Raw genomic sequence first — 20,212 nt, 5'->3', positions numbered from 1 at the left:
CATCAAACATGGCCTTCATTAGTTAGGTTTAGGTTTATCATAACATTTTAGGAAGATAAATTGTGGAAATGGGTAGGACTTAGCCATAATTATGACTTTTTGACTGTGTTAACTAGTGACGATGAGCTATAAAAATAGAGTCGCACACCCAACTAGTGACAATGAAAAACACTTGAATCAGGTCAATCCTATAGTGTTCTATAGTCACTCCCACTAAGGCCAACTGTGAATGGTTGGTATCCCAGGCTTATAGACTACAAGACCAAAAGTATGTGGACACCTGATTGTCAAACATCGCCTTCCAAAATCATGGGCATAACTATGGAGTTGCTCCACCCTTTGCTGCTATAACAGCTTCCACTCTTCTGGGAAGGCTTTCCACTATATGTTGGAACATTACTGCAGGGACTTGCTTCCATTCAGCCATGAGCATTAGTGAGGTTGGGCACTCATGTTGGCGATTAGGCCTGGCTCGCAATTGCTGTTCCAATTCATCGCAAAGGTGTTTGATGCGGTTGAGGTCAGGGCTCTGTGCAGGCCAGTCAAGTTCTTCCACACCAATCTTGACAAACCATTTCTGTATGGACCTTCCTTTGTGCACAAGGGCATTGTCATGCTGAAACAGAAACAGTTCTTCCCCAAACTGTTGCCTCATAGATGGAAGCACAGAATCATCTAGAATGTCATTGTATGCTGTAGCGTTAAGATTTCCCTTCACTGGAACCATAAAAAACAGCCCCAGACCATTATTCCTCCTCCACCAAACCTTACAGTAGGCACTATGCATTGGCATTGCACATGGTGATCTTAGGCTTGTGTGCGGCTGCTCTGCTATGGAGACCCCATTTCATGAAGCTCCTGATGAACAGTTATTGTGCTGACATTGCTTCCAGAGGCAGTTTTTCACTCGGTAGTGAGTGTTACAACCGAGGACGGACAATTTTTACGCGCTACGCACTTCAACACTCGGCTGTCTCATTCTGTGAGCTTGTGTGGCCTACCACTTCGCAGCTGAGCTGTTGTTGCTGAACTTCACAATAACAGCACTTATAGTTGACAGGAGCAGCTCTAGCAGGGCAGAAATTTGTCAAACTGACTTTTGGGAAAGGTGGCATCCTATGACTGCGCCACGTTGAAAGTCTCTGAGCTCTTCAGTAAGGCCATTCTACTGCCAATGTTTGTGTATGGAGATTGCATGGCTGTGTGCTCAATTGTATACACCTGCCAGCAACGGGTGTGGATGAAATAGCCAAATCAACTAATTTCAGGGAGTGTCCACATACATTTGTATATACAGTATAGTGTATGTGCTGTGTGGGCAATAGCCTGGGGACGATGTTACACCAAGAAACGCCTACCTTGATGAAAGCAGCACCAGTGGCGATTTGAGCATCTACATCTTGTTGGGGCAAAAAAATAATAATGTGGGATGCATGCCAGCAAAGCCACTACACAACACAATACAACACTAAACAATACATTACTTGCACTGTAAAGGTGACTAACAGTGCACACAAACTGTTAGGGCCTACATAAACTGTCCCAACAGCAGAATCTCAACAGCCAGTCCCAATACCTTAACACTGCTACACCTGGCTATCAGTAGAGCCTTGTCTGGCAGCGAAACAGTTCATTCAGCCTCATTTGCTGCCTTTAAAAAAACATGGCTTATATGTCTGACTTGCTTAAACAAATGTGGTTTCTACTGACAATTGAGATGTACAAACTATGGCTTAAGGGGACGATGAGCGGATAAAAGACTATCCGTAATTACAGAGGTAGTCAATATAGCTATTTGTTCAGCACTTTTTAAATGTACAGCCACAAAATTCAGAACATGGGCCATTCTTACAGTGTCCTCCCTGTACACCAAATCAAAATGGTAGGATAAATAAAGGGGGCATATAAGCACACAACAACTTACAATATTCAATGATTACATTTCTCAAAAACAGTTTATAGTCTACACGTGCACCACAAAGTCAGAATAGTAGGCGGAATTAAGAGGTTAAAATATACAGAATTATTAGGGTGAGGCACATGGGCTACTAACAGCTTACTACACTTAGTATTACTTTCTTAGCTACAGTATACATCTCTCCCTGGCATCTAACATATTTTATGCAGCAGCCAACAAGACATTTTTGGACTCAACTTGTTGTGCTGTGTTCACTTGGTCCTTCGTGGTCAAATTGTGTCATTAAACTTTGTCTTCAAAGTCTGACATTCTCTGGATTTATGGTGCTTTCAAGACAACTTGGAACACACAAAAAAGTTGAAATCATCATGACATCATTGATCTCCTGAGTTGGATGAAAGTTCAAAAATTATTTTCCCAGTTGTAGCTCGTTTTTCCAGAATTCCCAGTTGTCTTGAACTGACGAAAGTCAGATTTTGCAGTTCTGAGTTAACAGTTGTTTTCAGCGAGGCACAAATCATGCTTCATTGACAACAATGATGAATGCTTATAATTTTAAACTTGGAAAAAAGACCCTTAATCTTAGACTTGGGACTACACAGCCACTCCACTGAATAGCAGGCTTTGCAACACTTGCAGTTTTCACTGATTCCTTCCAAACCAGTCATTGTTGAATGTGCCATTTCCAACTTGTTGTGTAATGTTTATATCCAATGGCTGATGAGCACCAATAGGTTTTATTTATACTTTCTCTTCATTATTTCTCTTCATATGACAAGGATTAAAGAGGATTTGCCAGTAGATTGTCGACTTTATTCATGATGATGACTGCTAGCTAAGATTTTGAAAGTATGATGTTGACATGTCCAATCAAAGCTACTATAGATATGTGATTTGACGTAATTTTATCTGTGTCCAATGGCCTTGAGTCTTCTTGGCTGGGCACTTCTATCAAATCAAATCAAATCACATTTTATTGTCACATACACATGGTTAGCAGATGTTAATCCGAGTGTAGCGAAATGCTTGTGCTTCTAGTTCCGACAATGCAGTAATAACCAACGAGTAATCTAATCTAACAATTCCACAACTACTACCTTATACACACAAGTGCAAAGGGATAAAGAATATCTATATAAAGATATATGAATGAGTAATGGTACAGAACGGCATAGGCAAGATGCAGTAGATGGTATAGAGTACAGTATATAAACATAAAGTGGCATAGTTTAAAGTGGCTAGTGATACCTGTATTACATAAAGATGGCAAGATGCAGTAGATGATTGTAATGGTTTTCGTCCTCCTCTTCTGAGGAGGAGTAGAGAGAAGGATCGGAGGACCAATTTGCAGGTGGTAAGTGTCCATAACGTTTATTTTAATACATAAAATGAACACTACGTAATACAAAACAAAAACCTGAAATGAACGAAACAGTCCCGTGTGGTACGAACATTAACACGGAAGACAAACACCCACAACTCAACAGTGAAACCCAGGCTACCTAAGTATGAATCTCAATCAGGGACAACGATTGACAGCTGCCTCTGATTTAGAACCATACTAGGCCGAACACAGAAATCCCAAATTATAGAAAAACTAACATAGACAACCCACCCAACTCACGCCCTGACCATACTAAAACAAAGATATAATAACAGAACTAAGGTCAGAACGTGACAATGATATAGAGTACAGTATATACATATACATATGAGATGAGTAATGTGGGGTATGTAAACATTATATTAAGTGGCATTGTTTAAAGTGGCTAGTGATACATTTTTTACATCAATTTTCATTATTAAATTGGCTGGAGTTGAGTCAGTATGTTGGCAGCAGCCACTCAATGGTAGTGGCGGCTGTATAACAGTTTGATGGCCTTAAGATAGAAGCTGTTTTTCAGTCTCTCGGTCCCTGCTTTGATGCACCTGTACTGACGTCGCCTTCTGGATGATAGCAGGGTGAACAGGCAGTGGCTTGGGTGGTTGTTGTCCTTGATGATCTTTATGGCCTTCCTGTGACATCGGGTGGTGTAGGTGTCCTGGAGGGCAGGTAGTTTGTCCCCGGTGATGCATTGTGCAGACCTCACTACCCTCTGGAGAGCCTTACGGTTGTGGGCAGAGCAGTTGCCGTACCAGGCGGTGATACAGCACGACAGGATGCTCTCGATTGTGCATCTGTAGAAGTTTGTGAGTGCTTTTGGTGTCTGAGCCATTGAATTGCGACTCTATTTTGTCTCTATACCGACACTTAGCTTGTTTGATTGCCTTGCGGAGGGAATAGTTACTCTGTTTGTATTCAGTTTCAGTTTCGAGCGAATGCTGCCATCAATCCGCGGTTTCTGGTTTGGGAATGTTTTAATCGTTGTTGTGGGTATAACATCACTTCCTAATGAACTCGCTCACCGAATCAGCGTATTCGTCAATGTTGTTGTTAGACGCAATGCGGAACATATCCTAATCCACGTGATCGAAGCAGTCTTGAAGTGTGGAATCAGATTGGTCAGACCAGCGTTGAACAGACCTGAGCGCAGGAGCTTCTTGTTTTAGTTTCTGTCTGAAGGCTGGAAGCAACATAATGGAGTCGTGGTCAGCTTTTCCGAAAGGAGGGCAGGGGAGGGCCTTATATGCGTCGCGGAAGTTAGAATAACAACGATCCAGGGTTTTACCAGCCCTAGTAGCACAATCGATATACTGATAGAATTTAGGGAGTCTTATTTTCAGATTAGACTTGTTAAAATCCCCAGCTACAATGAATGCAGCCACAGGATATATGGTTTCCAGTTTACATAGAGTCAAATAAAGTTCCTTCAAGGCCATCAATGTGTCTGCTTGGAGTGGAATATATATACGGCTGTGATTATAATCAAAGATAATTCCCTTGGTAGATAATGCGGTCGACATTTGATTGTGAGGAATTCTAAATCAGGTGAACAGAAGGACTTGAGTTCATGTATGTTGTTATGATCACACCACGTCTCGTTAATCATAAGGCATACCCCCCCCGCTCCTCTTCTTACCAGAAAGATGCTTGTTTCTGTTGGCGTTAAGAAAACAGCTGGCTGCACTGACTCCGTTAGCGTCTCTCGGGTGAGCCATGTTTCTGTGAAGCAAAGAACGTTACAGTCTCTGATGTCTCTCTGGAATGCTACCCTTGCTCGGATTTCATCAACCTTGTTGTCAAGAGACTGGACATTGGTGAGAAGTATGCTAGGGAGTGATGCGCGATGTGCCCGTCTCCGGAGCCTGACCAGAAGACCGCTTCATTTGCCCCTTTTACGGCGTTGTTGTTTTGGGTCGCCGGCTGGGATCCGATCCATTGTCTTGGGTGGAAGGCAAAACACAGGATCCGCTTCGGGAGAGTTATATTCCTGGTCGTAATGATGGTGAGTTGACGTTGCTCTTATATTCAGTAGTTCCTCCCGACTGTATGTAATGAAACCTAAGATTACCTGGGGTACCAATGTAAGAAATAACATGTAAAAAAACAAAATTATTCATAGTTTCCTAGGAACGCGAAGCGAGGCGGCAGATTGGCAACACCCATGGACTTAAATTTTCTAGCTCTACCCTTAGGTGACGTAGTGTCCCCATGAGTGACAGAGCACTGAGCCAATCACGGCGCAACGCTTCATATATTCTGCTGGCTTTCCCCATCACCACATAAAGCACTGAGCTAGGCTGAAACACCTTTTGGAGCTGCCTTACTTTTGCATTGTTTGCAAACTGATATGTGACACGTATTAATGCTCAAAAATACCATGAAAAATAGGAAACGCCTGCCCTGAACGACGAGTCGCCACTGATTAGCACTAAGGGCATTATCACGAACAGCTAAAACAACTAAACATTAAAGACATGTTGAAACCATACAAATTTCCTTTTATTTGTACATTTTTCAAACAATACAAATACATGAAGTTTCAAAAAAGTCCAGCAATGCAATTACGTTGAACATTACACATGGTTGTGAATAGTGTAGCTTGACCCTGCACTGGCGGGTGAATGGCTCTTGCCTCTCTGCCTGCTGGAGGTACTGCATGATGGTTCCATCTGGATAAGGCATTTCTGTGCTGCGCCAGAAACTAAACGGGGAGGTGGTAAACTCCATTTGATTCATATTATTATATTCCTCTTTAATTTACAAATCTCATGACGTGAGTATGAGATGTGACTGTATCTAGGGGGATTTTTAGGGACAGATCGAATTTACTACGTGGGAGGAGATGGTCCAATTCAAGGTATCATAAGAAAATGCAAAAGCGTTTCTAAACTTTATTACGGTAATGTCAACATCAATAGACAAGCCAATGTTTATAGGGAAAACACGAGCAGAAGAGCAAATGTAAACCAGGAAAAAACGCACTACTCTCCCCTGTGCCCAATAAAACCATCCCCAAATCAAAACAAAGTTTGACAACCACTATTTTGGACCATCCCTCCCCCAATGGTGGTCAATGGTGTTTGACACAGCTGCCAAACGTTGCTTCTTGTTGAACGTGGAACGAGGAAGAGCTCGGTTTTATTTGTTTGAAAAGTCTGTTGTTTGAAAATATATTGGAAAGTTCTTGGTAGCTAGCTTCTTAGTTTTGATCCCACAACGCAGTTGGCATCAGTTGCTGGGACTGCTTATCTCTTTCCCGTGATCCTGCCGACCAAGCATGGGTCTGAGGAGCTATTTGGTGTCGCAGCTAGCCTAGCTGCTAACTAGCTGCATACCAACCTAGCAAGGTTTTCTTGAACACAGCCCGCGACACGGTTAGCCATTGTGGCTGGGACCGCCGATTGTCCCGGGTTTGTAGCTGTCTAGATCCCTGCTGATTGTTGTTTTCAATCTTCTCTGTGAACTGCTCTGTCTGGAACTGTGAGGAGTAACAGATCACCTACGTTGCTAGCTACCATTACAAAGACCAAAGCCGGCGGGAGTACCGTTGAGGACAGTGGTGTCTCTCTATCACACGTGAAGGATCTTTTAACCTCTCTAGGGCAGTGAATCACTGTATATGTAATACATAATCATCATGTGCTAACCAAACAACATTGCAGGAAATGCTCACTGAATTAAAGGTCAACTACTCTCCAAAATGTAAGTTTCTAAGATTTTTCCAAGACTGAAAAAGTCATCCCCTCATGTGGATTAAGCATTGTTGTAAACACAGAAAATCGTTTGTTTTTGTTTTTAAATTAAAAAGTGTGAAGAAAATGGTAAAACCAGAAAAAAATTGGGAAATAAGAAACCTGAAAAAACTCAAATGAGAAAACGGAATTTGGGAAAGAAACAGAAGTAGGCAAAAATAAAAATGGATTTTAAAAGGCCTTTTCAAAGTTTTGAGGAAGTTTGAGGTCAGGTCCAATATTGACTATGATCCCAAGAGGGAAAGAGGTTGGGCTATCCTATAATTGTTTTGAGTAATATAATATAATATATACAATTTAGCAGATAGTTTTATGCAAAGCGACTTACAGTCATGCGTGAATACATTTTTACATATGGGTGATCCCAGGAATCAAACCCACTATCCTGGCATTGCAATGCATGACATGGTTATAAATGCTTTGTGAAGCCTCAATTTAATGTTATTTATAAGGTCTTTATTAAGAGGTGCTTATGCCACCTATATTTGTCTTAGTGGGGTTATGTCACATTTGACATTGGTGGTTGTCATAGTTCTGAACCCTTTACAGAGCATGACTTACGTTTATAGATGACTTGTAACACATGTATGTAGTGTTTATGAAGGCTTTATGAATCCTTTATAAGCTGCACTTCATTTAAAGTTGGTCTCCCATTAATATTTCCTCAGGGCAGCAGGCAATTGGACAGCTGTTTAGAAGTCCTTCTCTTATTGGATGCATGACTCCTGTGTCAGTCATAGTGTCACTCAAAGCAATGCTTTAACCACAGAATTCACGCAAACATTCATTAACAATGAGGGAGAAAAATTTGAGTGGACAAAGGGAATTCATAAATATGTTGGTTAAATGTCGCTGTTTAGCATATTAATGATTAGGGCATATGTCACAATTACCATATACATGAGGATGATTGAAATAGTGTTTTTTTTCATGTTTCACTGGGAAAAGTGACTTCTCAAAAAGGGGGGAAGGGGGGTTATGCAAATCAAAACAAACAATAGTAATTATTTGATTACTCCCCCCTTCCCAAGGTGGCAGTACAGTGCACTCAATATTTTAGCATTAGAACCACGCAAACATCTGTCTGCTAATGTGGATGACTTATTCCACATGTGGGAATTGTATGGATTGCTCAAAGCAGGAGATTCTCATTATGCATACAATTCATGAGCGATGTGGAACATTCAATGTATTAGGAATGCCTGCTGGTTCATTTCATGCACCAAGGATGATAGTGCTGGCACCCTTTGAGCCTAGAGAGAAACGATGGTGCAAACCTGTGACACAAATTAGAACCTTCAGTCAACATTAGAAACATCTAATTGTCTTTGAAAATAACTTCAATGTTTGGTTGTGTTTTGGAATATTCATTCCAGTAAATCACTTTAAGGGAATACAGCACAATACAGTGGACACAGTTTACATTGCTTACACTTCTTGGTGGTTCAGGGGTGGGACTGACAGTTGCAGGGACTTGGGCTCTAACATGGGTTTGAGTCTTGGTCGGGGCTATCCCCCAGACCTGTCACAATCTGTTTTCTAGACAGAACATCCAGAACCATGTGCACCTGTAGTTTTAAGATGTGGGAATTCCCAATGTGTGAATGGTTTTTAATGATACAATGTAAAATACAGCACAACACAAATATTTTGGTTTCTCCATTCAGTATAACACCATCCCCATCTATCCCTGCTTTAATGCCCAACTCGGAGGCATTGACACACAACACTACTCCACTTCTGAGAGTCTAGATGAGGGGATTTCTCCTGCCCTGATCTGCCCTGCCCATAGCCCAGTGAAATCGCTCACTGCATGACCAGACTTGCTCAAAAGAACACTAATTTCCCCTGTGTTCTCTTGTCGACACAGCAAAACTCCCTAAGCTATAGGCCTCGATATTAAGGCCAGAAATATAATGATTTCCTATGACCATTTCACAGTGTTGATCTGTCAGGCGGTCTCAGTATTTTATACCATACACACACATTGTCTTTTTACTTCAGTACTTTTGTCTTTGACTTAGATTGAGCCTTATGTAATGGCGTCATATAATACATTCACACCAAGAATGTAATCCCACTCTAGAGCATAACCCATAGCAACCTAAGAGAGCTCAGCCGAGCTCGAGCCCCCATCGTGGAACTCTGTCAGGGGGTTCAGGAACCTAGTTAAGAAAGCTAAGGCAGGCATGATTGGTCAGGTGGCTCTGTCACGTTACAGTTTCTCCTCTTACCTCTTATTGCAGGGAATGGGATGTGCAACTGCGGCAACTGTGACTGCTGGGATGGCTGGACGGGGAACGCCTGTGAGATCTGGGTGGGAACTGAATACTAACACCACAGAACATTTCAGTAGCTACACAAAGAGACTGCGCTGTCAGAGAAGGTGTGAAACACCAAAGGAAGGAGAGGAATGGATAGCGCGATGGAGAGGAGGATAAAAAAAGAAGTCAACCAAACTGGGATGTAATTCTTCATTCAGATTTCTGCATATCACTTGTATAACATCATTCATTGTACTGGTTACAAATCATCTTTATTAAAACGATGTTCTTTTTTTTGTATGCAAGAAAAAACTACTTTTGTAGCAAAAATATGTTTTTTTCTCTTTAGAAGACCTTACCATGTAACCCTTTATATGTTTCCAATATAACTATATGTATGGCAATTGTTTCTGTAAGAATCATTACATATTCCAGAATGCTACACATAATAGGATGCAGGTACATGAACAGAATCCAAACTTTGAAAACAAAAGGATAAATGTTTAATACATTGTGTGTGTGTGCGTGTGTGTGTGTGTGTGTGTGTGTGTGTGTGTGTGTGTGTGTGTGTGTGTGTGTGTGTGTGTGTGTGTGTGTGTGTGTGTGTGTGTGTGTGTGTGTGTGTGTGTGTGTGTGTGTGTGTGTGTGTGTGTGTGTGTGTGTGTGTGTGTGATTCTCACCAGTGGTGTGTTTTTTGGGGGGGTTAAAAGTGCTTGCTGACAAATTGGTCTCAAAGAACACCCTGCACTCAAGTCAAGAGTATCGTTTGAGCGTTTTATTTATTTTGTAATAATGAAACATTGAATGTGCCGCGTGACACAACATTTCTGCATGGAAAACAATGAAAATACCATAATCATACGTGGGTATAAATCTGTATTAACATGACATACATTTCTCCAAGTGGCACACTTGCAATTGTATATGTTTAAATATAAATCGTTTTAACAGTGCCTATTATCGCTGAAAACTATCACAACCATCATAATCTTCTACAACCGGTCAATCAATGCATGGCAATTCCCCCTTACTCGTGAACACCATGTCATGAACATGTTCAAGTGTGGTGGCTGAGAAAAGAACACAAAACACACATAGCTCTATAGTGCCATGCTAGGTATTCATGTAACTTCAGAAGGTGGTTTCAGGGGATGTGAGTTTCTTTGACTCGAGAGCCCAACCTCTACCTGAAAACATGATTGATAGGAAGTAGTAAAGAAAAACTGTAATGTAAATAATTCTACTTTGGCCTTTTCATGCTTTTTAGTACTAGCCAACCTTTCATTTTATTTATCCCATCAAAATGACAGGTGCAATAATATACTGCACACTATATTGCATTAATGTTACTGACATTACAGTCACACCTTTATATAAATATTTGATTCAATATGTTGTATATATGTATACAACAAACAAACTGTACAGTGCAGACAAACTTGTAGCATATATGTATGTAAAATTAGAAGTACATACCAACAGTTCTTGATACACATAGCCTACTACATGCAGCCCATCAATGCCATCCTCTCCCCATGCAAAAGATGAGAAAAAGGACAAAAGTAAAAACTAAAACCTCTCCAACTACTTTTTGACAAATTAGTTGACAGAGGGAGAAAACTGAAAATAAACTGTTCGGGAAGGATCAGGAAAACAACATCACGCACGACCCATATACAGTAGGAACAAAACAAACAAACAAACAAACAAGATGGCGGCTAGAGAGATAAACAGACGCACATTTACACAGTCATTTACAAAAATAAAGTTCAGCTTTCAAAGAACCAGTCAACTGGTCTGCAGGGGCTTGGGTAGCCCAGCATGTAGAGTTCATTATGATGAAGGGAAATTACTGGACATGCATCCCAAATTGCACCATTTTCCCTATTTAGTGCACTTCTTTTGACCAGGACCCATAGTGCAGTATGTAAGGAATAGGGTGCCATTTGGGATGCATCCTGGGTGTAATGTGGAGGGGACACCTGCCCTAAAGAAAAAACTTATTATTTCAGCTCCATTGTGTATATTACGGCATTGTTATAATAGCATCCATGTAGCTTTGTAATGACAAGTGTTTTTAAGTCTAACTAGTAAATGTGCTTCAACATCCTCTAGAAAATAGGGGCTTAAAATCCCAATAAACTGGAAAATTATATCAGCAAATAAATCTCTTAATATATTTCCAATTTTAGCAGCATACAGTAGCTTCAGTCTACTTATCAACATACTAAATCTTAGCTATCAATAGAATCCAGTAAATCAAGTTCAGAATTAAATCAGCAGGTAGATTCAGATAATGGTTGATACATTGCTAACAGTCGTGATCAGATCACAGAAAGTGCGGTGAAGTAGCTCCAGTGGAAGTAGGAGTGTGCCTAACAACATGCTAATTCTAGTCCCAAACATTTTCCAAACAACTCCTCACTAGCATTGGTCTGAACAGTACCTTTCCCTTATCCCATTTTCCAGGGATCATCAACTGGATTCAGCCGCGGGGCCGGAACTTAATGACAAATCATTTGTCAATTCCAAATAGACTGCAAGAAGCCCAAACAGATATCATTCAAACCTTGCTTACATGTGTATGCGATCACGTGTCTATCTTTTATGCGGGTGAATACTTAATAACAGATTTCCCAAATTAAAATCACTGATTTCCTGGTGTTTTTACAGTATTTTATGTCAAACAACAACAGTTACATTTTTTTTTGCTCAGTAAACTTGGGGGCCAAATAAAACCACAATTTGGCCCGCGGGCCGCCAGTTGGGGAACTCTGCCATAGTCCTATGTGGAAAAACATGCATGTAAATGTTTCTAGGTATCCCAAAACCTTGATTCATATGAACACAAGATCCAAAATGACATCAATCAAGACCTTTCAAAGCTTCAGCAAGAAGGCCAGCAGAGAATCGATTCTTCAATGGGATTATTTTTGTGAAAATGAACCATATGGTAAATCACAGTGGGAAAAAAAGCTAAATCGGAGAAAGGAAAATCGAATCAGAATGCAGTCGGCTGCTGTTGCCATTGTACCACACAGCAACAACTGTGGTATCGTTCTGGCTTCTTGGATACTTTGGTCATTTTATGAATCAATCTCTGTCATCTGTAAAGGTTGTTGAGAGAATATTCTGCTAGGTCTTTATTGGATGTGTTTGGTGGGTGAGACACCTTAGGCCCAGTTGTGACTGGATATATGTACTGGCATGCTGGGGATCAAGGTCTAAACAGGCACGTAATAGGCCAAGATGAGCGATACTGGACTCTTCATGCTGAGCTAGGAGAAAATCCTCTCGTAACATCTCAGAATATGTAGTATAATCTTTTTTTTTACAGTGAAAATGTTATAATATAAGCCATCTCTTGCATTGCTTCTGCAAGAAAAATAGAACACAATACTAACCTTGCCCATGCTTTAGTTTCCTGAACAAAATGGGGATGCAGCCAAACCTTGAATAAATGTGAATGTAAAATGGCTGCTGCCGTTGGGCTTGAACCATTTAGTCTAAGCCACTAGCCTAGACCGTTATTCAGAGAAGTCAGCGAGTGAGGGACTGTGGCCTACAAGGCCTATAGATATTCCTAGAGCCCTTGCTCAGAAATAAGAATTTAAGAAAAATAGATTTCAGGTTCCTATTTCCCGACCGGATGAGGCAGAGCTCACCGCTGGTGGGATCGGATTGTGATATGTTTACACCTATACACCACTTGTTAAAGCATTCTCCAACACACACGCACATCTGTGTCTGTATGTGTGTGTGGGCTCCTCGCATTGATTGCAGTGGGGGTAATTAGCACTTCATCAGCTATGATTGTGTGAGCTGTCCTCCAGTCTTTCTTTATTGAGCTCTAAAAAAGCAACACGCAGCCTGAGACTCTGACTCTCCCCTCGACGTAGATGCTGTGTGTGTGTGTGTGTGTGTGTGTGTGTGTGTGTGTGTGTGTGTGTGTGTGTGTGTGTGTGTGTGTGTGTGTGTGTGTGTGTGTGTGTGTGTGTGTGTGTGTGTGTGTGTGTGTGTGTGTGTGTGTGTGTGTGTGTGTGTGTGTGTGTGCGTGCGTGCGTGCGTGCGTGCGTGCATATCTGTAGTGCTTCCCTAACACCAGACTTCCTAAATGAGTCCCTGGAACCAAGCCACCGGTGGCATCTTATTTCTTGTGTGTGTATGTGTTGTGTATGGGAAGAAGAGTGTATTTCAGTGTCAATGTGTCTGTGTGTGTTGAGTATACATCGGCATGAATGTGTGTATTACAAAACCACACACTGCCCCTGCAAAATGTACTTTTTTCTAAGTCATTCAACAAAGAGAAAAATGTGAGAATAGAAAGAGAAAGAGACGGGAATATACTTGTAAAAAGTAGAAGATTAGCAGTCCATTTTCTTTTTTACTAATGTGTGTAAAGCATCTACCCCAGAACATAGCTGGTGCACTGTGGTATAGAAAATAGATCTTGATCACACACACTGTTGCAACAGGGCATATATGTAGAGGGGGTGGTCTTGGGTTAACCGTCAGCAAGCAAGGTATCACATGTGGCCGTGAAACACACATCATTTTTACGGATTCCATTGTCAGAGTCACTCTTCCTTCTGTTTTGGGGGGTGGGGGCGGAGGCGACCACCCTTCTGCATCGATCCCCCATTGATGAGTTAAAGAGAAAGAAAGAAAGAAAGAGAGAGAGAGGAGAAGAAAGGAAGGAAGGAAGGACCGAGAGATTGCCTGGAACTAATCCACAGAAGAAAGAGGGTGCAGGTTTGGAGTCTGGTAGGGAAAATCCCTGACTCCATCATGTACATCCCTCCCTCCCTCCCTCCCTCCAGCCACACACACACACACACACACACACACAAAACACACACACACACACACACACACACACACACACACACACACACACACACACACACACACACACACACACACACACACACACACACACACACACACACACACACACACACACACACACACACACACACACACACACACACACACACACACACACACACCAGGTGACTTGTGGCTATGTGGGGGGCTTAGCAGCAGTAGCAGTAGTAGTAGTAGTAGTAGGCTTGCTGACTGGTTTGCCTCCATTCATCACTGGGGGGTCGGTTGTGCTTTTACTGGGAGGGACGGCTGTTTTGGGCGCTTTGGTCTCTCCTACATCATGCAACGATGGCTCTCTGTACATAGCAACTGTGAGGGAGAGAGATAATAAAGAGAAGGAAGAGATAAGGAGGCAAGGAAGGGTGAGAGGGAAAAAGAGGAAGCGGGTAGAGAGAGAGATAGAGAGGGTAAGAAAATAGAGAGAAAAGAAGAAAGGGAGAGAATGGAGGAGAGGGGGAAGATTTAGTCAAATCCAGAGCAAAATAAGTCTTATTTCTCCTCTTTTCAGTCCAATACCTTGTAAAACTAACCACGTGGCTCCTTTTTCACCAATGACTGCTAGCATGAATGATATAATCAGTTTTAAGTCTTGTTGATGCAGAGGCTTCTATTTGTTTTTGGAAATCATTCCAGACCACACCAAAAGGGGCAAAAAGGGGGTGAAAAAAGACCATAAAAGTGTCTAACACATGATTTAACCTGTGACTGCTGCCGTAGTTAAGTAAAGGTTCAATTTAAAACATGTATATATCTTCCTCTCCTTTCTACAGACCCCAGTCTGAATGTGGCCAAAAGCCTTTATGCAAAATGAGCAGTGGGAACCTCCCAAATTATCCTGCACTTTTTACGCTCCCTGCACTGCAGCTGTGTCACTGTCACGACAGTGCAGCACAGGTTCCTGGAGGCTTCCATGTTTAAATAATGGACACAAATCTGCCAGGGAGGGGAGGAGAGTGTAGACGCACCATAAAGCATCAACATTTCATGGCCGCAAAGACAGGGCTTGTCCCTTCCCCTCTGTGCTATATGCCAACCTGTGAATTATGGATGGGAATGAGAAATATAAATGATACGCCAAGGGGAAGATAACCATCCTTCAGTGTAGCCGTGGGCGGTTACTACGGGGTGGGATTAACAGTAAAGATAGACTTGTTCCCTCGAAAGACACTACCGTGACAGGGTCTAGGTGTGGGATGGTCATTCCGAGGGGTGTGGAGGATGCAATTGTGCTATTGTGAACCTGCAGGCATGTGATGGCTTTACATGTGAATGTCTTGTGTAAGATTCTGGTGATATATACATAAACCCTGCCTCATCGGTGGCCCATACATTTAATACGTTTGACACCTCTGACATGAGGCATAAACTTGGTACCGACGATAAGTAGTAGGGTTGCAAAGGGAGGGTATATTACTGGAAACTTTTGAAGTTTACCAGCAAACTAACAGAATGTTTGTAACTTTCGCCTTTTTGGGTACTTGGGATTATCACAGGTGTCTGTAATTATCTCTGGTCCTCTGTGTGACCTCATCACATGTAAAATACACTGAGTGTGCGAAGCATTATGGACATGACATGCCATATAGGCATAGACTGACCAGGTAAATCCAGGTGGAAGCTATGATCCCTTATTGATGTGACTTGTTAAATCCATTTCAATCAGTGTAGATGAAGTTGAGGAGGTTAAAGAAGTTCTTTGTTGTTCTTTTGAGACAATTGAGACACGGATTGTGTATGTGTGCCATTTAGAGTGTGAATGGGCAAAACAAAAGATCAAAGTGCCTTTGAACGGGCCTGGCGCACCGGTTTGTGTCAAGAACTGCAACACTGCTGGGTTTTTCACGCTCAACAGTTTCCAGCGTATATCAAGAACGGTCCTCCACTAAAAGGATATCTAGCCAACCTGACACAACACAACAGTTTATATATAAAAAAATCGAATAAGATGATTTTAAAATAAGAAATAGAATGACAAAGCTATAAAACTTTATCCTAAATAAAACTCCATTAACTTAGTGAATACCATTGTTGTTTAATATAAGGGTTTCAGCATGAAATATTATTTATATGTAACAATTCTATATATGAATGCATTTTTTGAAAATTCAAATATAAATTACCAAAGTTACCATAGATTGCCATAGATTACCTGTTAGTTACCAAGATTACAGAAGTTAAACTTTGGTAAATTACTAGCTTTCAGCCAGGAGGAAAGGTTCATATACAGTAGAAGGTACAAACATGTTTTGCAAAGCTTATCCTTGAAAGAAGTCTAGCAGATATAAATGGCCTACTTTTAAGTTCAATATATTGCCACTCATCACAAAACAACAAAAACTATATTTGCTGCTCTTTTGCTTATACTGCTCTAATGCCCGTGAAACAGTTATTTTCTAACGAAAAGAAAAAATCAAACTCAGAATGTGGTGTTGGCATACCTTCTAATGGCTTGGGCAGGAAGTGAGCAGCTGGTTTTGTTTTCTTCACTCGATTCCCCTTCATGGCTTGGCCCTCTTTGTTGAGCCCCAGGAACCAAGCTCTCCCTGACTCCTGTTGCCTGTACAGCATCGACGAGTAGATCACATAATAGTTCTCAAACACAGACTCTTTGAACTTGCATTCCGCCGTAAAGAGTTCCTGCAAAGACAGAAGACAGGTTAAGTATCATGTCTACGTGGCAGAGCCATGGCTAAGTGGTAATGGTCCCCGCTCTCAATACATGTATAACTCCCCATCAGTGACCGGGTTCAATCCCATAGTTTACCCAGTAAACCAAAATTGGTTCTGTGAAAGTTGCCAGAACATTCGTTACATTGTTCTCATAACGCAAAAACTGTCCAGTTGTGTTTATCATTACACAAAGTTTGTCTTGCAAGAACATTCCCAGAACACATTTAGTCTGTTCCTTACCTGGAAACCTCATGAGAATGTTTGGGGAATGTTCTGCGGTGGTTGTTACAGCTGTGCACAACATTTTAGTGAATGTTTGGAGAACATTCCAAGGATATTTAATTTAAAACATTTTCCGAAAAGAAAAACATTTTCATCAAAAACATTATTTGAATGCTTTTGGGATGTTGTCCTAATGTTCGATAAAACAGTAACTAGAACTTAATGGGAATCTTAGCAAATTTGATGGGATTTTCCCCAGTTCGCTGGGTACCCTTCCAACGCTCTCTCCTCTCCACACCTGTATCCCCAATTGTAATTAATAATTTGTACAATAAATCTTTAAAAAGTCAAGTTCTTAAAAACATGATGTATCTTGTTCTTATAAGAAATATAATTTATGTTCCATTTGGGTCTTGAAGCATAGGTAAAGGTAACACCCTATTCCCTATGTTATTCACTACTATGTGGTTCACAATCACATATGGCTCTGGCAAGAGAAGTGTACTATATATTAAGATGTCATTTGAAACACAAAGCCTTTGTGCAAAAAACAATGAAGCATATGAACATAATTCATGTTTGAACATGTAGCCATATCCAGAGGTCACAAAGACTAATTTTATGCAGCTCCACTACAAAATACGTTAAAAAAAGAAGCCACGTTCGGCAGGATTACCAACACAGACTGACGAGCTGAAATACTCAGAAGCCCTGAATGTGGCAGACCAATCCGAACTCCTCTTTCGGCATGTCCAGCCCTCTCATTATCTCAGCCAATCATGGCTAGTGGGAAGGTTGCCACTTTTTCTGTGGTTTAACCAACAAGGCTAGTAATTGAACAAATTGAATTGGTATTTACAGATGGCATACAAGTTTGTTATTAAGGCACATGAAAGTTCACATAGTCAAGAAGCCATTTCTACCAAAAACGCATTTTGTTTAAACATTTTTTTTTACATTCAAACGGCTCTCCTATGAAGTCGTGACTTTTGACAAACGACTAGTTTCCTGCATTGTGTAACAATTGTTTAGGAGCCCGTAAAACGGCAGCCATCTCCTCCGGTGCCATTCTACATTATATGCCTAGATGCCTCAATTTGTTACACTAGCTGGATTATATCTGTGTGTATGCTGTGCTTGCAAACACCCAAGAAAGTGTCATGAAAATACACTCGTTACATCTGTAATACTTTGTGCAAACAACCTTGTAGCTAATCCAAAGACCTCATCATCTTTCACACACCCCTTTTTGTCAATGACAAATGAACACCACATCTCCCTCCGCTTTACCCCCATTCATCTCATTAAACTGAAGAGAACATGAGGGTAATAAAGAGCTTTCCACATTATCTGCCCCACATCAGGGTTTTCATTGGGGTGTATTAATAAACGCCTGGTCATGCTTCAAGGAGTTCTGGTTGGAGAAGTTCACTTAAAGCCTATTCAGCACACCCCCACAAATGCCCTGTTTGAATAATTCCAAAATGTACCCTCCCTCCCTCCCTCCCTCCCCCTCCCTCCCCCTCCCTCCCTCCCCCTCCCTCCCTCCCTCCCTCCCTCCATTCCTTAGAGTTTATTTATCGCTGACATGATTGGTCAATGTAAGAGACCCCACTACTAGCTTACACCTATCCAGCCAGAGCAGCAAATTATTTGAACAGGTCTGAGCCACAAAAAGAGACGCTCAAATCCCAATTTCTTTCCGACGTTTAATCTTCTTCCATGCTGTTTCCCCTTGCTAGGCATTTATGAGTGGGACTTGATGTAGTTAATAAATATTAGGTGGTCTTTCCACCGTTTAGGTGTTTGCTCATAACTCTCACAGCTTCACCCTGGGGATTATTTATGGGGTGAGTGTGTAGTTCCGACGACGCATCCCATCACCGAGTAATAGCAGGTTATTAGCACTGTGTTAAATTGCTCTTGTCAGGGCTTAACAACCAGTCGGGGCCGATGACGACGACTAAGTGACACTTTGGGGGACTTATTAATGACTGGCTCAATCAGAGGAAATTGCATTAGGTAAGGCAGGCACAGGCTGGTAGCTGTATTTCGAGAGCTTCCAGTCTCCTTAATTGAACACTCAGAGGGATTCCATTGACTGCATACAGACCCAAGGAACTTAACCGGCTCAGTTGGTTAGCGAGAGCTGCTAGTACCGCTAATGCTGTATATCCCTTGTGTCATGATTGTAACACTGAGGAATGGACAAAAGACTCATAGGCTGTGTTTACACTTCCATCCGACACTGTAAAAACCTATTTAGTTGTTTCAGCTAATTTTCCAAAGTCAATTCAACGGAAAAATAGTCGTTTCAACTCAAAATGTTGACATAACATGATTTAGTCAACTAGTCAGAAAATGTTGAGAAGTTGACTCAATGAGTCATGTTGACCAGTGAATTATACAATACACGTTGACTTAAACTATAATGAAATCTCTGAATGTCTCACGAGTGAATGCTAGAAACTACCAGTATGTGGGCTTCAGTTTTGAAACAAACATCTTAGTTTCTCGAGTTCTCTGTGGTTCGATTCGGCGGTCATCTAAGCATTAATGTCAGCATCGGTATTGGAAACAGTTAGAATCAATATATGATTTTAATAACCCTAGCTATCTAGCTAACTGTGTATTTTGACTTGCTAAGGCCGGCCAACTACCTAATGAACGCAAACTGCTTTTGTAATACAGTAAATAGCCTAAAGTTAAGGCTATGTTACAAACTAATGTAACATTCAACCGTAAAATTAGTAACACATTTTGGGGTAACTGTAACCATAAATGTCTTCTTATGTGATCATATATACAAGATAACATGCAAAGGTCGTCACACCTATGCTGTAATAATCTGTTAAGATTCTCGAACGGCATTGAAAACTTAACGAACTTAACGAACGAAGATAGTTAAAACATGGGTCGGGACCGAACAATGTTCGCAGCCAGTAGCTTTTGAATGAATTTTGGCGTTTGATTTGGCATTGAAAGTTTGTGCTGCCGCACTGAAGTCAGCACAGCATTGTGTGCCACACAGGAGTTTCTGCAGCCCAAACTATCTTGCCAATCATATTGACACAAATGGAATCACACAGTGGGTGCAATAACAGAGAGTGAAGCG

At 41.3% G+C, this 20,212-nt stretch overlaps 2 protein-coding genes across 3 annotated transcripts in view; one reads left to right on the top strand and one right to left on the bottom strand.

Annotated features, from left to right (window-relative positions):
• Positions 1 to 9,722, top strand: part of itgbl1 (integrin, beta-like 1) — a 165,474-nt gene extending 155,752 nt beyond the window's left edge. Inside the window, exon 11 of the mRNA XM_046358978.1 lies at positions 9,301 to 9,722. Coding sequence (XP_046214934.1) covers positions 9,301 to 9,389 — 89 coding nt within the window. The 3' untranslated portion in view covers positions 9,390 to 9,722. The remainder of the gene's footprint in view (positions 1 to 9,300) is intronic.
• Positions 9,723 to 14,314: 4,592 nt separating this feature from the next.
• fgf14 (fibroblast growth factor 14) overlaps positions 14,315 to 20,212 on the bottom strand; it is a 289,153-nt gene continuing 283,255 nt past the window's right edge. For both annotated transcript variants that reach the window (XM_046358954.1, XM_046358964.1), the window contains exons 4-5: positions 16,644 to 16,842; positions 14,315 to 14,514 (exon numbers count right to left, since the gene is read on the bottom strand). In XM_046358954.1, coding sequence (XP_046214910.1) covers positions 14,342 to 14,514; positions 16,644 to 16,842 — 372 coding nt within the window. In that variant the 3' untranslated portion in view covers positions 14,315 to 14,341. The remainder of the gene's footprint in view (positions 14,515 to 16,643; positions 16,843 to 20,212) is intronic.

Source organism: Oncorhynchus gorbuscha, linkage group LG01 (genome assembly GCF_021184085.1).
Source record: "Oncorhynchus gorbuscha isolate QuinsamMale2020 ecotype Even-year linkage group LG01, OgorEven_v1.0, whole genome shotgun sequence".
Classification (NCBI taxonomy): domain Eukaryota; kingdom Metazoa; phylum Chordata; class Actinopteri; order Salmoniformes; family Salmonidae; genus Oncorhynchus; species Oncorhynchus gorbuscha.
Note: the sequence above shows the minus strand (reverse complement) of the source record. Positions and strands in the feature narration are given on the sequence as shown.